Source organism: Megascapheus bottae, chromosome 1 (genome assembly GCF_031878675.1).
Source record: "Megascapheus bottae isolate mThoBot1 chromosome 1, mThoBot2.hap1, whole genome shotgun sequence".
In the NCBI taxonomy this organism is placed as follows: Eukaryota; Metazoa; Chordata; class Mammalia; order Rodentia; family Geomyidae; genus Megascapheus; species Megascapheus bottae.
This window is the reverse complement of record NC_143509.1, coordinates 45146839-45166505: the sequence shown is the minus strand read 5'-3', so window position 1 is coordinate 45166505 and position 19667 is coordinate 45146839. Positions and strand designations below refer to the sequence as shown.

Genomic DNA, 19667 nt, shown 5'->3' with positions numbered 1-19667 from the left:
ATCTCTGTGTATTCTGCCATACCTCCTCACCTTTCCATGTGCCCAGCTTGGTGTCCCATGACACAGAGACTAGAGAAAAAGCCACAGAGTGAATTCAAGGACCCATGTAAAAACCATAAATAAACTAAGCTTGTTTTTCCCGGAGAGAAAGCAAGAACCTATTGAATATGGACCTCCCATGAGAAAGTCAGAGGATGAAATAGCCACCACACCCCTAGATTCTCCATCTCAGCTTAGAAAAGGAAGAGGAGGAGGAGGTGTGCCATTTTGGATAAAAAGAGGAACTAAAGAACATTACAGGCCAAAAGAAGTTCTTGAGAGAAGTTGTGGAATCTCTAATGAAAATCTCCCAAATAGAAACCTTCCAATGACAAACATATTATCTTCTCTGAGCCCAAGGGTGTGCTGTGACACACCAGGTCCACACCAGGAATAAAAGTGTCTTCTGCCTCTCACTCTGTGACTCAGCTCCCATTTGACCCATCCTCAGGATTTCCATTGCCACACTCACCCCAGTGTGTGTGTGCATGTGTTTGTGTGTATGTATGCATGTATGTGTTGGTATTGGGCTTTAATTCCGCCAGTGTGACCTCCCTTAGATTTTCCAATCAAGATTTTTTGATGAGTCTCACAGACTTTTCTGCCCAATCTGGCTTGAAGTATGACCCTCATATCTCAGCCTCCTAAGTACAAACCGCCTTCTTTTGGCTCTCTCCACTCCATCATGACTCCTTTCCCTTACCACTGACCTGTACCAGTGCCACCATCCATGTCCCTCTCTCGGAACCTTAAGCTCCCGTGCTTTTGTAGAAGATCCTCCTCTCAAACACCAATTCCACCTCCTCTGTGGTGTGCTCCATTTCATCCCTGCCCCGATACCTCTGTTTGTCAAGTGTGTCATCTTTCCTTGGGCCTTCAACACTAGTGTTTCTAAGTATTGTTACCCAAAATATTCTGAGTACTCACTTCCTGATTAGCAACCAGCTCTGATCTCCACATCAGTATTCGACTTTTCCTTGGAATCCATCGACAAGATTTTTTTTTTTCCAGTCCTGGGCTTGAGCTCAGGGCCTGAGCACTGTCCTTGGACTTTCTCAAGGCTAGAGCTCTACCACTTGAGCCTCAGCACCACTTCCGGCTTTTTTCTATGTACGTGGTACCGTGGAATCGAACCTGGGTCTTCGTGCATGGTAGGCAAGCACTTTAACCACTAGGCCAAACTCCAGGCCCCCATCGACAAGATTTTTCACACATTTTATCTCCCTTCAATGTGTCCTTTTTGACTTCTATAAGACATTATTTTTTTTTGTTACTATCCTGTCACCTCTCCAGATCATTCATAAGCTTTCCCTCAAAGAAAGTCCACGCCTGTTTGGAATTCGTTGAACTTGAACTAGAAGGGTGATAACTAAGTATATGTCTTCATTTAGCTAAAATGCTTTGAGCCTTCATTTTGTGTTAACTAACTTTATGCTGGGGCTGAGAGCCCCTTCTTTTCAGGAACTTCTCAGTTTGTACCCACACATAGAAGACATGCCAGTCACATCAACATCCAGCTCTGTGGTCACAAATTAACCACAATAAAGTGACTATACATAGCAGGAATTAATTCCTACAGCCCTGAAGATCAAGATGTCAGTAAAGCTAGTAAATGCAGCCTTAAAATTTTACCCATTCGGCTGGGAATGTGGCTTAGTGGTAGAGTGCTTGCCTGGCATGCATGAAGCCCTGGGTTCGATTCCTCAGTACCACTTATACAGAAAAGGCTGGAAGTGGTGCTGTGGCTCCAGTAGCAAACTGCTAGCCTTGAGGGGAAAAAAAAGAAGCTCAGGGACAGTGCCTGAGCTCAAGCTCAGTCCCTCAGTTCAAGCCCCAGACTGGCGAAAAATAAATGTACCCATGCCTTTCTCCTGCTAGTTGCAGACTGTCCTTGGCTTGTAGCCATGTCAGCCCAACCTGCCATTATTACATGGGGTTCTTCCTGTATCTCTATATTCATGAAAAAACAGTCATTGGACTGGATTGGATATACCATACTCTAGGATAAGCCTAATTTATCTTAATTACATCTCTTGATTATATAAGAGCTCATTCACAAATATGGATATTTGGGACTTCAACCTTTTTTCCCTCCCCAGATGGATATAACTCAACCCATAACACCAACCCTCTCCTAAGACTTCACACACAAAAAGAAAACTCTACATAATAGGGTGAGCTTTGTTGGGTTTTTGTTTGTTTGTTTTGTGCCTGGTACTAAGGCTGGAATTTAGAGCTTCTCACTCTTGACTTTTCTGCCAAGGCTGGAGCTTTACCACTTATTCCACACTTCCATCTCCGGCTATTTGCTGGTAAATTGGAGATAAGAATGTCAGATCTGTCTGCCTGGGCTGACTTCAAACCAAAATCCTCAGATTTCAGCCTCCTGAGTAGCTAGGATTACAAGTGTGAGCCATAGGCACCTGACTTGTAAACTGTTTTAGCTAGAGGATACGAACCATGAAAGTGTTGCAGAAGTCCCTTCTATAAAAGTGGAGTTAGGCCTCATAAAGAAAGTTGCCTTTGAGAGAGAAACAGGCCTTCACCAACCAGAGAGAGAACCAAGGCAAGCTAGGAGTTGGGCAAAGGGCACATATGTGAAAGGACGCCAGACAGGAGCAGAAAACAAGAGATTTCAAGAGAAGTGGAAAGACAGAGGAAGGCAGCTGCAGCAAGAGCTGGCTCTTCTGTATGTGAGTTTGTACTTCAACCCAAAACTGGGTGAGGGCACCGTCAGGAACTCACTATGTTTTGAATAGATGGATGAAAGATGACTTACTGTCAGATTTTACACAGCAGAAGGTTTTAGGCACCCAGAAATACTAAGGCCTCGAAGTGTCAAATGGTATAGGTTATTAGGTCAGATGCAAACCAGGAAGAAAGAAAGAGGGGACTCAAATAAGAGGGAAACAAATAAGAGGGGTGTCAGGAGAGAGTTGAGGTAACCCAGCTACTCTGATCTGCAGCATTAGAACATGCCAAGGCTGTGAAAACTGCACTAACGAAACTCTCTTCCCAGCCTTGAGCATGCTATTTGGCTAAGGGAGTAGAAATTTATATTGGGAAACAACAACAAAAATCCATGCCATTTTCTCTTGCTTATCATTACAATTTCAGATTTTCTCATGCATAATTCAATGTAGGTAGCTTTTAAACTTGGTTTAACACGTCATGTGGCTTTGTGCTTCTTTATTTGATTTAAGCTCTCAAGAAGAATAGAATGTCAGAACTTATTAGCCTTCTATTATTCTTTTTTAATTAGAACCATGGAGAAATGTTATCCATTTGTACAAGGGGAGTTTTTAATGATAAATGTTGTATTAAAAATTTTTTTTAAATAAAGATGAGTTATAGAAATTCTCAAGAAAAACATCAAATGACTAATTTCAATTCTTTATTTGTATGAAGGCTTGCACTCAGGGCCTTACATTTGTTTATTTGATACTCTATCACTTAAGCCACACCTCCAACCCAGTTTTTTTTTTAACTGGTTATTTTGGAGATCCAAAGTCTTGAAGACTTTCCTGTCTAAGCTGGCTTGGAACTACAATCCTCTAATCTCAGCCTCTTGAGTAACTCAGATTATAAGTGTGAGCAACTAGTACTCAGCTCTAAATACATTTTTCATGCACTCATTATTTAACCAAAGGATTTTTTTTCAACAGCTTTTCACTAAACTTACCAGGATAGTTAGTAACTTTTTTAGTGAAATAACTGAATTATTTCTCAAGAAACCCTGGGCTTCACAACTAACTGTTACAGCATGCTGGGTAGCCATGCTGTGAAAAGTAAATAGGAATTCCTGGTTTTCCTTGCATTTCACATCCTAAGACCTGTGTTTCAGCCCCCACCCCATCTCTTATTTACCATGTCCCACTAGGAAGGCAGTAGCCTCTCTGGTTCTTAGTGTTCCAACTGTCCCACAAGGTATATAGGAAAACTGAAATCAAGAAGTGAACTTGAATTTTTCCCATTGTTAGTCTGATGCAATTGATTGCAGTAAGAATTTGCAATAGATAGATGGATAGATAGATAGATGATAGATAGATAGATAGATAGATAGATAGATAGATAGATAGATAGATAGAAGGTTATATATAACACTGTAGAATCTGTCATTTAAATGCATGGTGCTATGATTATTATCTGTAATAATAAGTCATGAAATCTCAGCTTTGGACAAAACTTTAGACTTCAACTACCTTTCCAATATAAGCATCTACTCCATAAACCCCTTCTGTGGAGGGTCATCGAATCTCAGCTTTGAAGATCTGTAGATTTTTGTACTTTGAAGGTTGCATGAGTGTTTAAATTTTGGTGTTGGGGGAAGGGGTCTTACCACTTTACATTTTATTAAGAGAACATTTTCACAATCTTTTCATGCTCTTCACTGAAAGAAGGGCTCTCTTAGTTCCAAGAATGTATTCTTACCTTTCAAGTTACTAAAGTATCAAGGGCTTATGTAATTTGCTGAATATTCACATTTATTGAACCTACACTTAGGTTGAAATTCCTCACTGTCTCAAAACAAGATGTCTTCTATTTTGCTGAATGAAGAGTCCCTTTAATCTTAAGAGTAGGCCTTTCTAGAGGCCATTCCAAAGTGCCAATCAAGCCTAGTATCCTACCTTGCTTTTGAACTCAAGAAGCTGAAAGTGTGTTAGAAATCTCCAGCTTTGAGTGGCCTTAGGGTAAGAGCCAGTGGAAAGGTCTTGGATAAATTAAACTCTCAGACTATTAATCTTAATGAAGCTTTTATTGGAGCTGTCAGCACAGAGCATGGGAGTTTGTCAGGTTTCCCTTTCCCTTTCCTCTTCTGTTTTTACCTTGTCTCTGAATTTAGGTGGGGAAGAGAGACAGAGACTGCTTATGCCCAGGGCTTCTACAAATAGGCACAGAGTTAAGGGTATAGCTAATACAGCAGATACTTTTGAAATCGATCTGATGACTAGTTCATGATTTTACTTACAACCTTTTTTCTTCCCCTTCCCGCATCAAACTGGTAAGTCTGTGAAAAATAATATTTAGCAACGTATCAGTGGGTTAGAAGTAAAGATTTAAAGGACTAGAGAGTTACTAATTCATTTGTCTCTTAATAATTAACTTGATAGTATCTTATTAAAAGTCATAGTCATCTTTGTGTGTGCAAAGCGGAAATTCAAGGGAAAGATAAATGTGAGCTTAAATTGTTTCTCTAATAGTTAAAAGATAAGTTTATTACTTAGTATTTAGGATAATAGAATAATAGATGTGTCTACCATGTTTTCCCCTAAATTGTAAACATAGAAGGAGATGTAGATATTTTATTTCTTGTTATTTCTGCAAATAGCAAAGAGCTTGAGCTCTTATCCTACTGCAGCCAGTCAGGCCTAAAGTCAGACACATATTAGGACTCAACACCAAAGGAGCCAGCTCCTCAGATGGGACAAAGCCAACTGGGAAGGAAGTAGAAAGACATGTTTAAGGCAGCTTCTGAAACACTTTTCAAGAAGACACTACAAAGGTCTGCATGAGAGGTTATAACGCCAAGGCCCCTAGAGGCCAGGTAGTTAATGGAAATGAGGGAAGCATACCACGGTGAGGCTACAGGAGTGGTGGAAACTGCAGCACAGGGGAGTGTAAAAGAGTGCAAGAAGAGAACAGCCAGTATTCAGCTCCAGCCAGTTGTCACCCTAGAAAACAATCAGGTATTAATACATCTGGGCTCAAAGTATGCACTATAGAACTATATACTATACTACAGATAGATTTATAAATAAATATGGCTTAATATATAACTAATTATATTCATAGTTATACTTTTATAATATATATATATATTATTTTCCAATTGTTAAAGCTACTGGATAAATACACTATTAGACCACCAATATGTTACACTGATACTCAGGAATTATAAATATAAGGGTGTGATTAAACCCAATTTTTGTTTTGTTTAGCTTTGCGTACAAATTATTGAGATAATCAATAATTTGGAAGGGGTCAGCCCCTTCCAAAGGTGACAAAAGTAGGCTTTAGGAAGAGTTAAGAAATTAATGTTTTTGCCTTGATGAAGTATTCTCACATGTCATAAAAAGTATGATTCAAGCCAGGTACCAGTGGTTCATACCTATAACCTAGCCACTGAGGAAGCTGAGATCTGAGGACTGGGGCTGTAGTAGAGTGGTAGAGTGCTAGCCTTGAGCAGAAAAAGCCCAGGGCCAGGCGCAGTAGCTCACGCCAGTAATCTTTGCTACTCAGAGGCTGAGATCTGAGGATCAAGGTTCAAAGCCAGCCTGGGCACAAAAGAACCTGATACTCTTATCTCCAATTAACCTCTAGAAAACAGGAAGTGGGACTGGGCTCAAAGTAGCCTTGAGCTGAAGAGCTCAGGGACAGCACACAGGCCCAAGGGGTAAAACAGTAGCCTTGAACTGCAGCACTCAGGGACAGCACCCAGACAAAGTTCAAGCCCCATGACCCACCAAAAAAAAAAAGAAGCCCAGGGACAGTGTCCAGGCCCCAGGACCCAGCTCCAATAAAAAGGCTATGATTCAAAAAGTAATGGAGCCAGGTGTGATGTCTGTAATCCTAGCTACTCAGGAGGCTAAGATTTTAGGATGTGAGTTCAAATCCAGGCATGAAAAACCATGAGATGCTTCTCTCCAATTAACCATAGAACTGGAAGTGGCACTGTGGCTCAAGAGGTAGAGTGCTAGCCTTGAAGAACTCAGGGACAGCGCCCAGGCCCATAGTTCAAGTCCCACAGCCAACAAAAGAAAAAAAAAAGTAATGGGATTCAGTTCACTCACTTTAGAAACTTGTGGCTCTTGCTTGTAATTCTAGCCATTCAGGAGAATGTGGTAGAATGCCAGCCTTGAATAAAAAAAGTCAAATGAGAGTGTGAGGCCCCACATTTAAGCCCCAGTTCCAATATAAAAAGAAAAAAGGAAATGGGACTCAGAAAATCAAAGAAAATGTGAAGTCAGAGTGTGGTTAAGAAATAAATATGACATAGAAATAAAGAAAAAAGTGCTCAGTTCTTGCTTGGGAGAGTGAAAGCGCCAGTCTCTACATGTGAGATGCAAGAATCAACATGGGCTTTCTGAACAGGGGAACAGGAGACTCAACTGAAGATGAGCCTAAAGGTAGTGACCCAAACAATCTTCTTTAAGCAGGTGTCACAGTAAGTGATGTGGGTTAGCATCTGTGCCACAGGATGGTGACAGGAAAGTGACCAGAACCAGTCTGAAATACAGTTGGGAAATTCTCAGTTAAAAATATTTCTTTCTGGGTACCTGTGGTTCACACTTGTAATCCTAGCTACTCAGAGGAAATTGAGATCTGAGAATTGCAGTTTGAAACCTGGGTAGGAAAGTCCCTGAGACTTTTATCTCCAATTAGCCATCAGAAAACTAGAAGTGGTGATATGGTTCAAAGTGGTAGAGTAGTAGCCTTGAGCACAAAAGGCCAGGGTCGGCACCTGGGCCCTAAGTTCAAGCCCCACAACCAGCACCAACAACACTACATATTTCTTTCTGTACAATATTAAAAAGACATTAACATAGATTCTGACCTACTCAAAACAGGAAAAAGCAGACTAAAGGGATTTTAGAAGCAATGGGCATGTGGAAGGAACACAGAGTTGATCTGAGAAATGCCAGTTTTGGACCAGGCATTTCACTTCTGGAATGAGAGGGCCCTGCTGAGGAATTAGGAACTTGTCTCCTAAACCAAAAGGAATTCGTTTTGGCTAGAGACTTGTAGTCTACACAGGAGAGATTTCACATGAGCTCTAAAGGGGATAAAGTATAGAATGAAACTCTGAAGTCACAGCCTACAAAGGGGTAGCAGGTGTGAGCTAGAAATAAGAGGCATGGCAGAGGGTAGTGCCAAGCACATCTCCCAAGGAACTGGCAGGGAGGAACATGAGGGCCACATCTACAGTTCATTCTTCTGCCAACTGCACAGGGAGAGGGGCAAACTGAACAAGTTGTGTTCCCTAGGGACACCACCTGCCCTCAGAGACAGGAGGAAGCAGTGGAGAAGAGCACAAAGCCCCAGAACACTACCAGGTATTGACAAGGGATGACAGGCTCACAGAAATCACGGCCACTGCGATGGGTGTGAAGAATGCACACTCAACTATAAGAAGTCACAAACGTCAGAATGGAAGCAAAGCACAGAACATATGGCCGCGAGTTTTTAGAAAGATGAAATGAAGAGGATTTTGCTGGCAGTGTGTACCTCAGGCTTCTCAGGCAGAGCGAGCTCTGGATGTTGTTTTTCTCCTTAAGCTTTCTTGATTGGCACAGGACGGACATGGAATAAGGAAAGGGGTATTTATCCAGACATCTGTCCCATGTAATGAGTTATGTGGTATGTGTGCTGGTGCTAGGGCTTGAACTCCAGATCTCATGCTGTCCCTTGGATTTTTCTCTCAAACCTAGTGTTCTACCACTTGAGCCACAGTACCACTTCTGGCTTTTTTCTGCTTATGTGGTACTGAGGAATCAATCTCAAGGCTTCATGCATGCCAGGCAAGCACTCTACCACTAAGCCACATTTCCAGCTGAAGGTAGATAATACTATCTCAGTTCAAAGATGAGGAAAATAAGAGATTCAGTGACTTGCCTAAAGCCTACTAGCAAAGAAATGTTTGAACTATAACTTGAAGTCAAGTCTTTCTGGCTTCTAGCCAAAACTCCTTCAGCTTCACCTATCTGTCTCCAAAACTAGGCAATGTACTTCAGATGCTGAATGGGTTAATTGGCTTTTGTGGTGAGCTGAAACCTCAAGTTTCGATATAATATTGTTTCTACAGGGAAATGTGCTCGGAGTGACAAACAACCGGCTTAAGCAAAGAACACTGGTAATCTGACCTATCAACATCATGTCCAGAAAGGCTGGTGGTGGGAGGGAGAGAGGAGAGCAGACACATTTCAGCCCACATTGCCATGCAATCATTTCTGTCTGGCTTTGCATCTGCCTAAGAACAGCCTTCGCATCTACAAGCATCAAATAAGGAGACCCATGGGTGCATGAACCAGCTAGTAGGTTCAGACATGCAGGAAACCTGTGACAAGTGGGAACTGAGATTATTCCCAGGAACCAGGAGCAGGCTGGGCTGGAGAGGGAAGGAAGGGTTCTGCTGGCAGTCCTGAGAACTCTCCTGGCAGTAATAGTAGGGTGAAATGTGGATCTGTTTCCAAGGTTTTGCCTCATCTCCCTGAAACAGTTCCACATTTTAGCCCTGGTTGGTCAGGAGCCAAGAAGTGGCCTTCCTCGGCCAGAGGCTCCGTTCCAGCCAAGCAGCCACCTTCTTCAGCCTTCAAGGCTTATGTTCTAATAAATGTCCTCGCCTACCTCTGTCTTAACTGTTCCCTCTGGCCTTCACATTCAAGCTTCATCGGCTGATGAATGTGTGAACACTGGAGACAGCTAAGCAAACACTACACAACCTTAGGAATACATTCTGAACCGGCCTGTCCCCCTTTCCCTGCCGGTGGAGATTTCTTTCTATCCAATGCTTAACTTGCTCCCTGATAAATGCTCCAGCTCAATCAACCTGAAGGTGATTTTCTTTCCACAAGTAACTATTATTCTTCAAAGGGAGAAAACATTGCTGAGAATCAGGGGAACATTGTGAGGTTTGTCATTGTTGTTGTTTCTTTTCTGTTTTGTTTGTTTAGATGAGGGGAGGGAACTGTTTTCTGCTGGCAAGGCCAGATACTGTCTGACAAACCCCACTGCAAATGTAGGGTTTCCTAACATGAAAGACTTGACAAGATGGTACCCTGCCTCACCTGCTTCCCAAGTGCCACCTGACTGCCCTTCACCAAATGAAAGTGCTGGCATTTGCATTGATGAGGCAGCTCTCTGGTTGTACTTCTGGGACTTTGAGGAGACTGTGTCCTCAGAGAGGCATGTCTGGGAACGAGTTGGATGATTGTAGATCAGGGGCCCCAGAGACGCCCACATGCACAGCTCTTTGCCCCGATGTACTGCACTGGAGGAGGATCTGATTTCAGAAGTTGGCAGGCTTTATCATGCTTGGAATTCTGCCCTTTGGAGGAGATATTGACAGGAGGTTCCAGACAGAATTCAGGAAGCCTATCAAAGGAGAATACATCCATAGTCCACAGGAATAAAATGTGTCTTGCATGGAAGAAAAGAGTCACTATGTTCGGGCTAGAGATTCTTTGGAGCCCCAATTTAACCCTAAAGTCTAGAGAAAATGCTCTAGATATAAGGCTATGGATTTGTTTATTGTTACTTTGAACTTTGAGCTAGGATCTCAAGACCATGTCCAGGATCTGGGTAATAGATGTGGACAAACCCAGCTACAACGCATATATATGAATGGCCCAGTTTTGAGTCATTTATTCTTTTTTTTCCCAGGGTGGAGGGGGTTGTTGTAGGGCTTGAACTCGGGGCCTGGGCACTGTCCCTGAGCTCCTTTTGCTCAAGACTAGTGTTCTACTACTTTGAGCCACAGCTCCACTTTTAGTATTCTGTAGTTTATTGAAGATAAGAGTCTCATGGACTTTGCTCCTCAGGATTCTCAGACCTCAGCCTCCTGAATAGCTAGGATTCTAGGCAGTAGCCATGAGTGCCTGGCTGAGTCATTTATTCTTAGGATTTTGTTTTACTGATCCATTTGTCTTCAGTGCTGCTGTAGCAGAGCAGTGACAGGCAGAGGAAGTGAAGCAGTAAAGAATATGGACTAGAAGTCAAAGCTGGTATTTACATCCAGCTCTGTCACTCCCAGATGTATCATCAAGGTTTGATCTGAGTTTGCTAGTATGTGTCACAAGATATGGAATAGTAATTCTGCATGTACCCTTTTACTATCAGTATTGCATTAGTTCATCCCCCAAAACCTCCCCTGGAGGCCTTATAGAATAAGATTTCTGCCAGTCATAATGTGGTTTTAAAGAGTAATTAATTTTCCCACTCTTTTATTACACAGCGTCCATTTGCCATTCATTCAGTATCTCTAGTTATCAAGCCATAGCAATGTAAGTAATTCCATTCCGTGTGTGTGTGTGTGTGTGTGTGTGTGTGTGTGTGTGTGTGTGTGTGTGTGTGTCCGATAGTAGGGCTTGAACTCAGGGCCTTGGCATTGTCACTTAACATTTTTATTTGTCTGGCACTCTACTGCTTGAGCCACAACTCCACTTCTGGCTTTTGGGGGCTTAACTAGAGATAAAAGTGTCCCTGACTTTTCTGTCCAATCTGGCTTTGACCCACTCCACATTTTTTTTTTTTTTTGCCAGTCCTGGGCTTGAGCTCAGGGCCTGAGCCCTGTCCTTGGACTTTCTCAAGGCTAGAGCTCTACCACTTGAGCCTCAGCACCACTTCCGGCTTTTTTCTACGTATGTGGTACCGAGGAATCGAACCCGGATCTTCATGCATGCTAGGCAAGCACTTTAACCACTAGGCCAAACTCCCGGCCCCCCACTCCACATTTTTTGTGTGCTAGCCCTAAGCTTGAGCTCAGGGCCTGAGCACTGTCCTTGGACTTTCTCAAGGCTAGAGCTCTACCACTTGAGCCTCAGCACCACTTCCGGCTTTTTCTATGTATGTGGTACTGAGGAATCAAACCTGGATTTTTGTGCATGCTAGACAAGCACTCTACCACTAGGCCGAGCCCCTGGCCCCCCACTCCACATTTTTAAACCACTCTTTAGCCTATGTGGTCTTTATTAACGACTATTCTACAGCAACTTATGGGTTACTTTTCTACTGTGGAAGTCTTCTTGAAATGTATCATCCCCTGGCTGGGAATCTCTGAATTCCAAAAACCACTTAAATGCAAACAGTCTGTCATCTGTGGTTTTATAGGTAATTTTTCACACATGAAAATGACTTAGGAAGTGTCTTCCTAGGCTATTAAAAGGATTCCATAGTTGTACAATAAGATATATCCTAAGCAAGTTTAAGGCTCCATTATCAACGCTTTTCCTTCTGTACTTCCCTTGAGCTTTACCCTTTTTCTTGCTCCCTCTCTTCCCCCCACCTCCTTCCCGCCACCCCCATGTTTTGGCCCACTCCCTCCAGGGTGTCTGACCTCCAGCCCTCTCACTATTCATCATCCTAGATTTTTCTGAGTGCCATGAACACCAGTCTTGTCCCAAGTATGGAACAAAGCCAGGGAATACCTTGCTCCTTGAAGCTGAAATACACTGAGCCAACACAAATCTGTTGGCAGGAGCAGCAGGCACAAGAGTCTCATTCAAGTGTACAAAAACAGCTATTTATAAAGCCTCCTTCCTGATGGCTGGGTGTTCACTTTCCCTTGAAGCAAAGAGGCCACTCTAGCCTCTTGGAAAAGATTATTCCATCCACAGCTCCGTGCCCAAGGGTCACCCGGTGTCCATTCTGTAAGCAATGAGACTCTGGGACAACATGCAGGGTGGATTAGATGTGGTGATAAGCCTCTGACAGGCCAGGGCAGCTGAGTGTGTGGGTGACACAGATGGCCTTTGCAGCACCTGTGAAGTGACAGCCACCGGCCCCTTCCAGGATTTGATATCCTGGCTTTCCAAATAAGCCCAACTTGCCTTTTTTTTTTTGTCTTTAAAGCTCTTGATGTAAACTTCAGTTAACAATATTGTTTAGTTTACAAAGACATTTCAAATTCAAATGATATGGAATGTAAATAGGTATTATCAGTACCATTGCTAACATTTATCCTTACGTTATGATTTAATTGTATTTGCCCTTCCTGTGTTTCTATACTATGCCTGTTTGATTTACTAGATTGTTTATTTATTTTAATCACATGGTCTTAGTCTGTTATCTCCAATGGTAAAAGAGTAGTGAACCAATAACCCAGAAATCCAAAGAGTGATATCCCAAATCATTTGCTTTTTCTACAAACCTTGAAAAAAAGTATAGCAATAGACATGTATAGATAGCTTGTACAAGATGACCTGTTAGCTAAAGATAGCTTTTCTAAATGGGAAGGTTGGTGTCTATATAGTATTTTCAAAAAGTTCAATTTGGTCAGGAGCATGGCCTAGTGGCAGAGAGCTTGCCAGCATGCAAGAAGCCCTGGGTTCAATTCCTCAATGCCACATACACAGAAATAGCTAGAAGTGGTGTGGTGGTTCAAGTGGCAGAGCACCAGCCTTGAGAAAGCCCAAGGACTGTGCCGGGGCCCTGAGTTCAAGCCCCAGGCCGGTCAATTAAAAAAAAAGTCAAGGATTTTTTTTCCCCTTAAAATACTTATTTCTGGATTCTCTTTCAAAAATGGCCACTCTGGGCATATGTACACCCATATTTCTACATGGCACTAGTTAAGGCACACACAGATCTCCAGCTGGGCCCTGCATTGGTATTACCCATCTGCTCTAGGAGTGGGGAAAAAAAACCCTAGAAATCACTCCACGCCCTCTGTTGAAGGCTGAGGGAGTTGTGAGTGACTCCAGTCACTAAGGGATCACCTGCTGATCTGAAGCCTGACACTGGAGGGCATGCCTCCTGACTGCCGGACTAGCCTAGCCTCCAGGCCCATCACTCTTTCCCCACTACTCAACATAGAATACCATTTCCTGGCTCACATCTTAGCCCCAGCCTATAAACCCTACGGCGGATGGACACAGAAGGCCAACTAGCTATTTGAGTCATGAGCCACTCAGGGAACCTGGCTATCAAAGTCCAAACCACAAAAAGGAATACCTTCACTTCAAGGGCTTCTATTTCTAGAAACAACTGTGTTTTCTGTGTAGACTTCTAAGCCCAAAGAAGTGTTTTCATGTTCTGACTTTTGATGACTTCAAAAAAAAGCATTGCCCTTAAAACTTCCTGGATTCTCAGAAAAGGCCCACCAGAAGATTGAGGTGGTGGAAGGAGCATAAAATCCATTGCTTCTACTGGTGGTGCAAATGGCCAGCAGCTAGTTAGGTTTTACTTATGGGCATCCTTGAAAACAGGCTATTCATAGCTTTGAAGATGATGATTGATTCCAGCCCTGAATTGCTGACAAACATAAAAGAACATTTCTAATTAGTCTCATTTTTTCCCTCATCTGTCAAATGAAAGGACTCAACTAACTAGTGTACAATTGATGTGATTTTCTTATAAACCAAGGGGAAATGAAGACAACCCCAAAATAGAGTCAGTCCACGGTATCATCACTGTTGATTGTCACTCCTCTCCGTGACTTCTTTTGGAGCCAGGAAAAGGGTCTTCTGTCTCAAGAATGGGTTCACCTGGGTAGATTAGAACTGACTAGGCACCTGGAAATTTCATAGACCTGGAAACCAGCCAGAGGACAACTGGTAAAGGATTAGTCATCTCCAGCTGAAAGGTGATTATGAGAGGAAGTAAATGATGGCCAAAAAAAATGCAAGACGAGCCATGAAGGAAAAGAATTCCAACAGTCATTAAAACCTTATTGCTTTTATTCCCTCAACAACACGGCCACATAGAATTGATCCCCACACCATTCCTGCCCTTCACTCTGAGGCTAGGGGGGAAAGAGGAAAAGGAGTCTTCCGGTAATCCTGTCTCCTAGCAACAAGGAAGGATAGTTATTAAGCACTTGCTATGCATTAAACACCTGCTTGGTGTTCCACATAAGCCTTACAACTTCAGGGACAGAGCACAATATTTCTGTTTCGTATAAGAAGAAAGGAACCTAAATGATCTAACAGGTAGCAAAGCCTAACCTAAACTCTGGCCCACCCACTTCCGAATTCCATGTCTTGTAGAACAAAAGATGAAACCTACAGAAGGCCATTGCGATGATCAGAGAAGAGTCCTCCAGCAAGGGCTGAGGGTGAAGTAGCTGAAACAGCTGGGCACCAGTGACTCACACTTGTAATCCTTGCTGTGTGGGAGGCTGAGATCAGGAACATTACGCCTGGAGACCAGCTCAGGCCCTATGCATGAGATCTCATCTTAATCAATGGGTAGTTAGAAGTGGTGGTGCACGTCTGTCACGCCGGCTCTATGAGAATCTGTAATCAGAAGGATCATGATTCCAAGCCAGTCTGGGCAGAAAAGACCACAAGGCTCCATTCAACAGGAGAAGTTTTACATGGTGGCCAACACTTGCCAGAGAGAAGCATAAAAGAGGTAGATCACAGTGCAGGTGAGGTACCTAGACTTCTGCCTCGGTCTGGAATACCTATACAGCACCTTATCTGTTTTCCTTGTCTATCCCTCTGACCTCAGCACTAGAATCACGCTGTTCTCAGGATGTTTGCTCTAATTGCCCTTGACCCCCCTGAATACTCGGTGTCCCCCCTCCTCCAGTTCTCTACTGTTTAGCCCACCACTAAATGTTCTGCTTCTTTGTCTTCCTTTCCAGGTGACTGACCCATGGAATGCTTCATTTTGTCCTTTGTTGTATTTAGCCCACCCCCTCTAGTCCCTGCCTAGCACAATGGATGTTTGTTGCATTAATAAATACTTTGTTTCACATCAAACATGCAGTTTCTCAGAAGGATATTTGCCATCACATCTTTGATCAATCATGTGACAAGTCAAGATAATTGGCCAAGGAATAGGGTGTGTTCTGTGACTCTGGGAAAAATATCTATTAAATTGGACATGTGGAGAACATATTTTTTGGTCAAAAGTCAAAACGCATGATTTAACAAATATGACTACTCTTTTTTTTTTCTTGTTAGTCATGGGGCTTGAACTCAGGACCTGGGCACTGTTCCTAAGCAGTTCTGCTCAAGGCTAGTACACTACCACTTTGAGCCACCGTGCCACTTCTGGTTTTCTGGTGGTTAATTGGAGATAAGAATTTCACAGACTTTCATGCTCTGACTGGCATTTGAAGTGCAATTCTCAGATCCCAGTTTCCTGAGTAACTAGGATTACAGGCATGGGCCACCAGCAACCAGCATAACTACATATTTTCAGCCTAGAAAAATATAAATATGTAGTGTCTACAACTATACAACCAAAGTGGTCATTCTCACCTTACCATGTAACTGAAAATCACTGAAACAATAATCGCTAATACTAGATGGCTAGCAGCATGTGAGATGCTTTGCTATCACCTCATTTATTCTTCTCAACTACCCTTTAAGGCAAATCCTTTATCTCTACTTTACTGATGAGGAAACTGGGGCTTCAAAGGAATAAACAGTGCAGGGCCCCACCACAGCTCCACCAGTGGCTCACACCTATATTCCTAGCTACTCTGGAGGCTGAGATCTGAGGATCAATGTTCAAAGCCAGTCGGGGCACAAAAGGACCTGAGACTCTTATCTCCAATAACCTCTAGAAAACAGGAAGTGGGGCTTGACTCAAGGGTAGGGCAGTAGCCTTGATCTGAAGAGCTCAGGGACAGCACCCAGGCCAAATTCAAGCGCCATGACTCACACACACACAAAAATCATAGCTATTTAGAGGCTGAGCTCTGAGGATGAGGGTTGGAAGCCTGTTTAAGTAGGAGAGTCTGTGAGACCCTAATCTCCAATTAACCACCAAAAAAAGTAGGAATTAGAGATGTGGCACAAGTGGTAGAGCACCAACCTTGAGGCAGTACTCAGGGCATGAATTTACCCCCTCCTCTCCAACACACAGAAAACAAAAACCAGATTAAACAATTTGCCCTTTGGCAAGTGCCTAAGTAGTCCACTTAATCCCCTCAGTCTTTCATCGATGACCTAGTTGTGACCTCTGACCTTATTACATCATCAAAAGTGCCACTTATGAAAAAAATAGATGTGGCTTCTGGAAATTTATTTTGTTAAAATTCTAAATCTCCCAGCAATAACTTTCCCAAAATCCTGATTCAGACCAGCAATGATATTGAAAATGGAATCACACTGGACCTCTCCTGCTACAGAGATCTCTTCTGGAAAGAAATGCTTGACCTTGGTATTTGTGACAACCTATGTTGTACCCGTTACTTGGTCTGTTGCCATGCTTGCCTAGTGAAAGGCCCTGGCAATCATTCTATTCCCCTGAGGAACTTTCTCTGCCCATCGGGTTTAACCAGTTTTGTCTGTCCACAGCTCTCACTGCACTAGAATTAAAGCAAGCAATGTTTCCTCGATGGATTAGAGCCCTAGACGCCGCATTTGCCTCCCATTCCCCAGTCATTCTCATCAAGACAAGCTCTTGACAATTACATGGGGGCTCTCCAGACTCTTGTAATGAGTAGCAGCAGCAAGATTATGTTAGGAATGAGGGTTAGGGGCTCCGACCCTGAACTACTAAATCAGACTCTATACGGTAACAAAATCTCAGGTGATGTATATAGGCATACTTCAGTGCAGAAAGCCACTAATCTAGAACACTGCTTCTCATTATTTTCACCATAGCATCCCTAGAAAATGGAAAGACTTACTTGATTGACATACTGGGAAGACACTGAGGATCTCGGCCATAGAGACCAACTCTACACTGAAGACAGAGGATATCCATGTCTCAAGAACTTCTATGCCAGGATACCCTGATTGAGAAGCTTTGGTGTACTTTTCACTTTTGTCCATGCCACATAGTTCCCTATTCCTTCTTTCCTCCAATTTCCTTCATCGTTTATCATTTATTTTCACAAATGAAGAGTCAGAAAGACTCCAACTAGAATTCAAAATCTTCACAGCATGCAAGAATGGAGCCTCAACTTCACATTCTAAGTAGAATGTTAGAATGATGCAGAGAAAATGTCTTTATTCTGATGAGTCATCTGCTATGGCCTAAGGAACACAGGAAGAAATAAGAGCCTTCCTCTCTTTGAAGAATGTCCTTTCCCTGCTGGTCCACCAAACTGAAGACAGAGGATTAGTAACATTTAAGGTGGCTTCCCCTCTCCTGAGTGCCAAGAAGAATGTAGTTGTGTTTAATCCTTCCTTAGCAAAATCTGCCAGCTTGCAAACTGGACAGGTGTCCCCTCACTTAGCCAGCCCCTGATAATGGAGTGACAGTTGGGATGGAAGGAATGAAATACCTTTAGGAACACTTCCTGGTGAGACCATCTGATCACAACCACCAAGTGTCAGGCATACCATCTGACTTTGTTGAACCCAGAGCTACATAGAGATTCTTTGGATGGAATTCTGTCCTAAAGAAGACACTGAAAGTTCTTAACATTGTAAGATTCTACCATGAGACAAACAGGACAAGATCTAGTCTTCTATGAGGGGCTGTCATACTCTAAGCAAGTACAATGTGTGTGTTGGGGGTGAGGGGTATGGTCTACTATTTTCAAATAACTCACATTTTTCCCTCTCGTTTACTTGCTTGCAAAGTCAGAATTCTCTCATTCGTCTTCCCCCATGAAAACCTAGACAAAGCAGCATAGATGTTGGCTGAGTTAGTGTGGGCTTCCCTCCATTCTTAAAACTCATTACCCCTTAAGTCTCCAAAAGCTAGATGACCTCCCCTTTCTACCCCAACCTACCGAAAAGAAAGCTCTTCCTAAAGTCTTCTGCATTCATAGTGGAAAGGACAGTGATCAGAGCATGTTGTCATTTCTAATTTCTAGTTGATATTCCATAGAACACTTTCCTTGGGACAGCTATAGAGGGAAAAAGGTCTTTCTCCTGCTCTGAACAGAGTTGTTCACTGAGAGTTCCCATGATATCTAAGAAAGGAACAAATTTTCTAAGTTCCTAGCAAAAAATTAATAAATAAATTAGTAGGACTCTCTCTTCTTCAATCATCTGATTATCAAGTGCTGGAAATGTAAGACAAGGGAATGTCAAAGGGTTGAATCTCCTGGACCAAATAGCAGCTTTGTGTATGTAATCATTTCAAGTACTAAATATTGAGTTATCTCTCTGTTTCATGATCCAGGATGAAGAACAAGCTATGGTACTTTGAATTTGGCACCTCAGAGACCTTTGCAGCTACTTGTAAGAAACTTCATGACCACATAGAGCTAGAGGTAAGCTCCCACGTGGGGAGAAAGCTTCTCTGTCTCTCTCCCTCTCCCCCCCCACACACTCTTCAGGACATAACTTGGTTCATTAAGAAGTAATCTATTGTCCAGCCTTCCTCTTGTCCCCAAACATCTTGCTCTTGTACTGCAATTGCTGTGCCTGCCTTTGTTGGCCTGCCCAGAGAATCTTTGGGGGCTCTGGGAACCCATATAGCCATAGTCCACTCTGCTCCTGAGCCGTGCTCCCAATATAGCATTGCTGTTATCCCTCAAAGAGATGAAGAGAGTTATCATGCAAGTAGAGGGCTATTTATGGGGTGGCAGCAGTGTTGTAGGCCATGTAGGAGATTTGGAACTGGTAGCCGTGGATTACTGGGGGTCTGAGAGTTTGACCAGACATCACTCACCCACCTTAAGAAGCTGACTTATAGATGCTCGGGGGCAGCTTCTTGCATATGCAGTATGATCACAACGTATGTATGATCACAAAGCTTTCTTGGGCTCAGAGAGTGAAATTCTTAATCATCTTTTCATCGGCTTCTATCAGTAATGGAGGCTGAAATTTTATTGTCACATCTCCACTCCTGATGGGTTTTTTTGTATGTTTTGTTTTGTTTTTTTAACCAAAGACCCTCCCTACATTTTCATTTTGAATTGGGCCCCACAGATTATGCAGCAAATCCGGTTGGTGTACTGTGTTTTCCTAAGGCTTCCAACACTTGTAGCAGCCTGCCTCCAACTGTTTTGCCCCAGGGGCCCCTTTCCTGGTTGATAAGCTGTCTGTCTGCTCCCT

General features: G+C 42.9%; 1 protein-coding gene across 1 annotated transcript in view; it reads left to right on the top strand.

Annotated features, from left to right (window-relative positions):
- Dgkg (diacylglycerol kinase gamma) overlaps positions 1-19667 on the top strand; it is a 208140-nt gene that overhangs the window by 133591 nt on the left and 54882 nt on the right. Inside the window, exon 21 of the mRNA XM_090343423.1 lies at positions 18790-18880. Coding sequence (XP_090199549.1) covers positions 18790-18880 — 91 coding nt within the window. The remainder of the gene's footprint in view (positions 1-18789; positions 18881-19667) is intronic.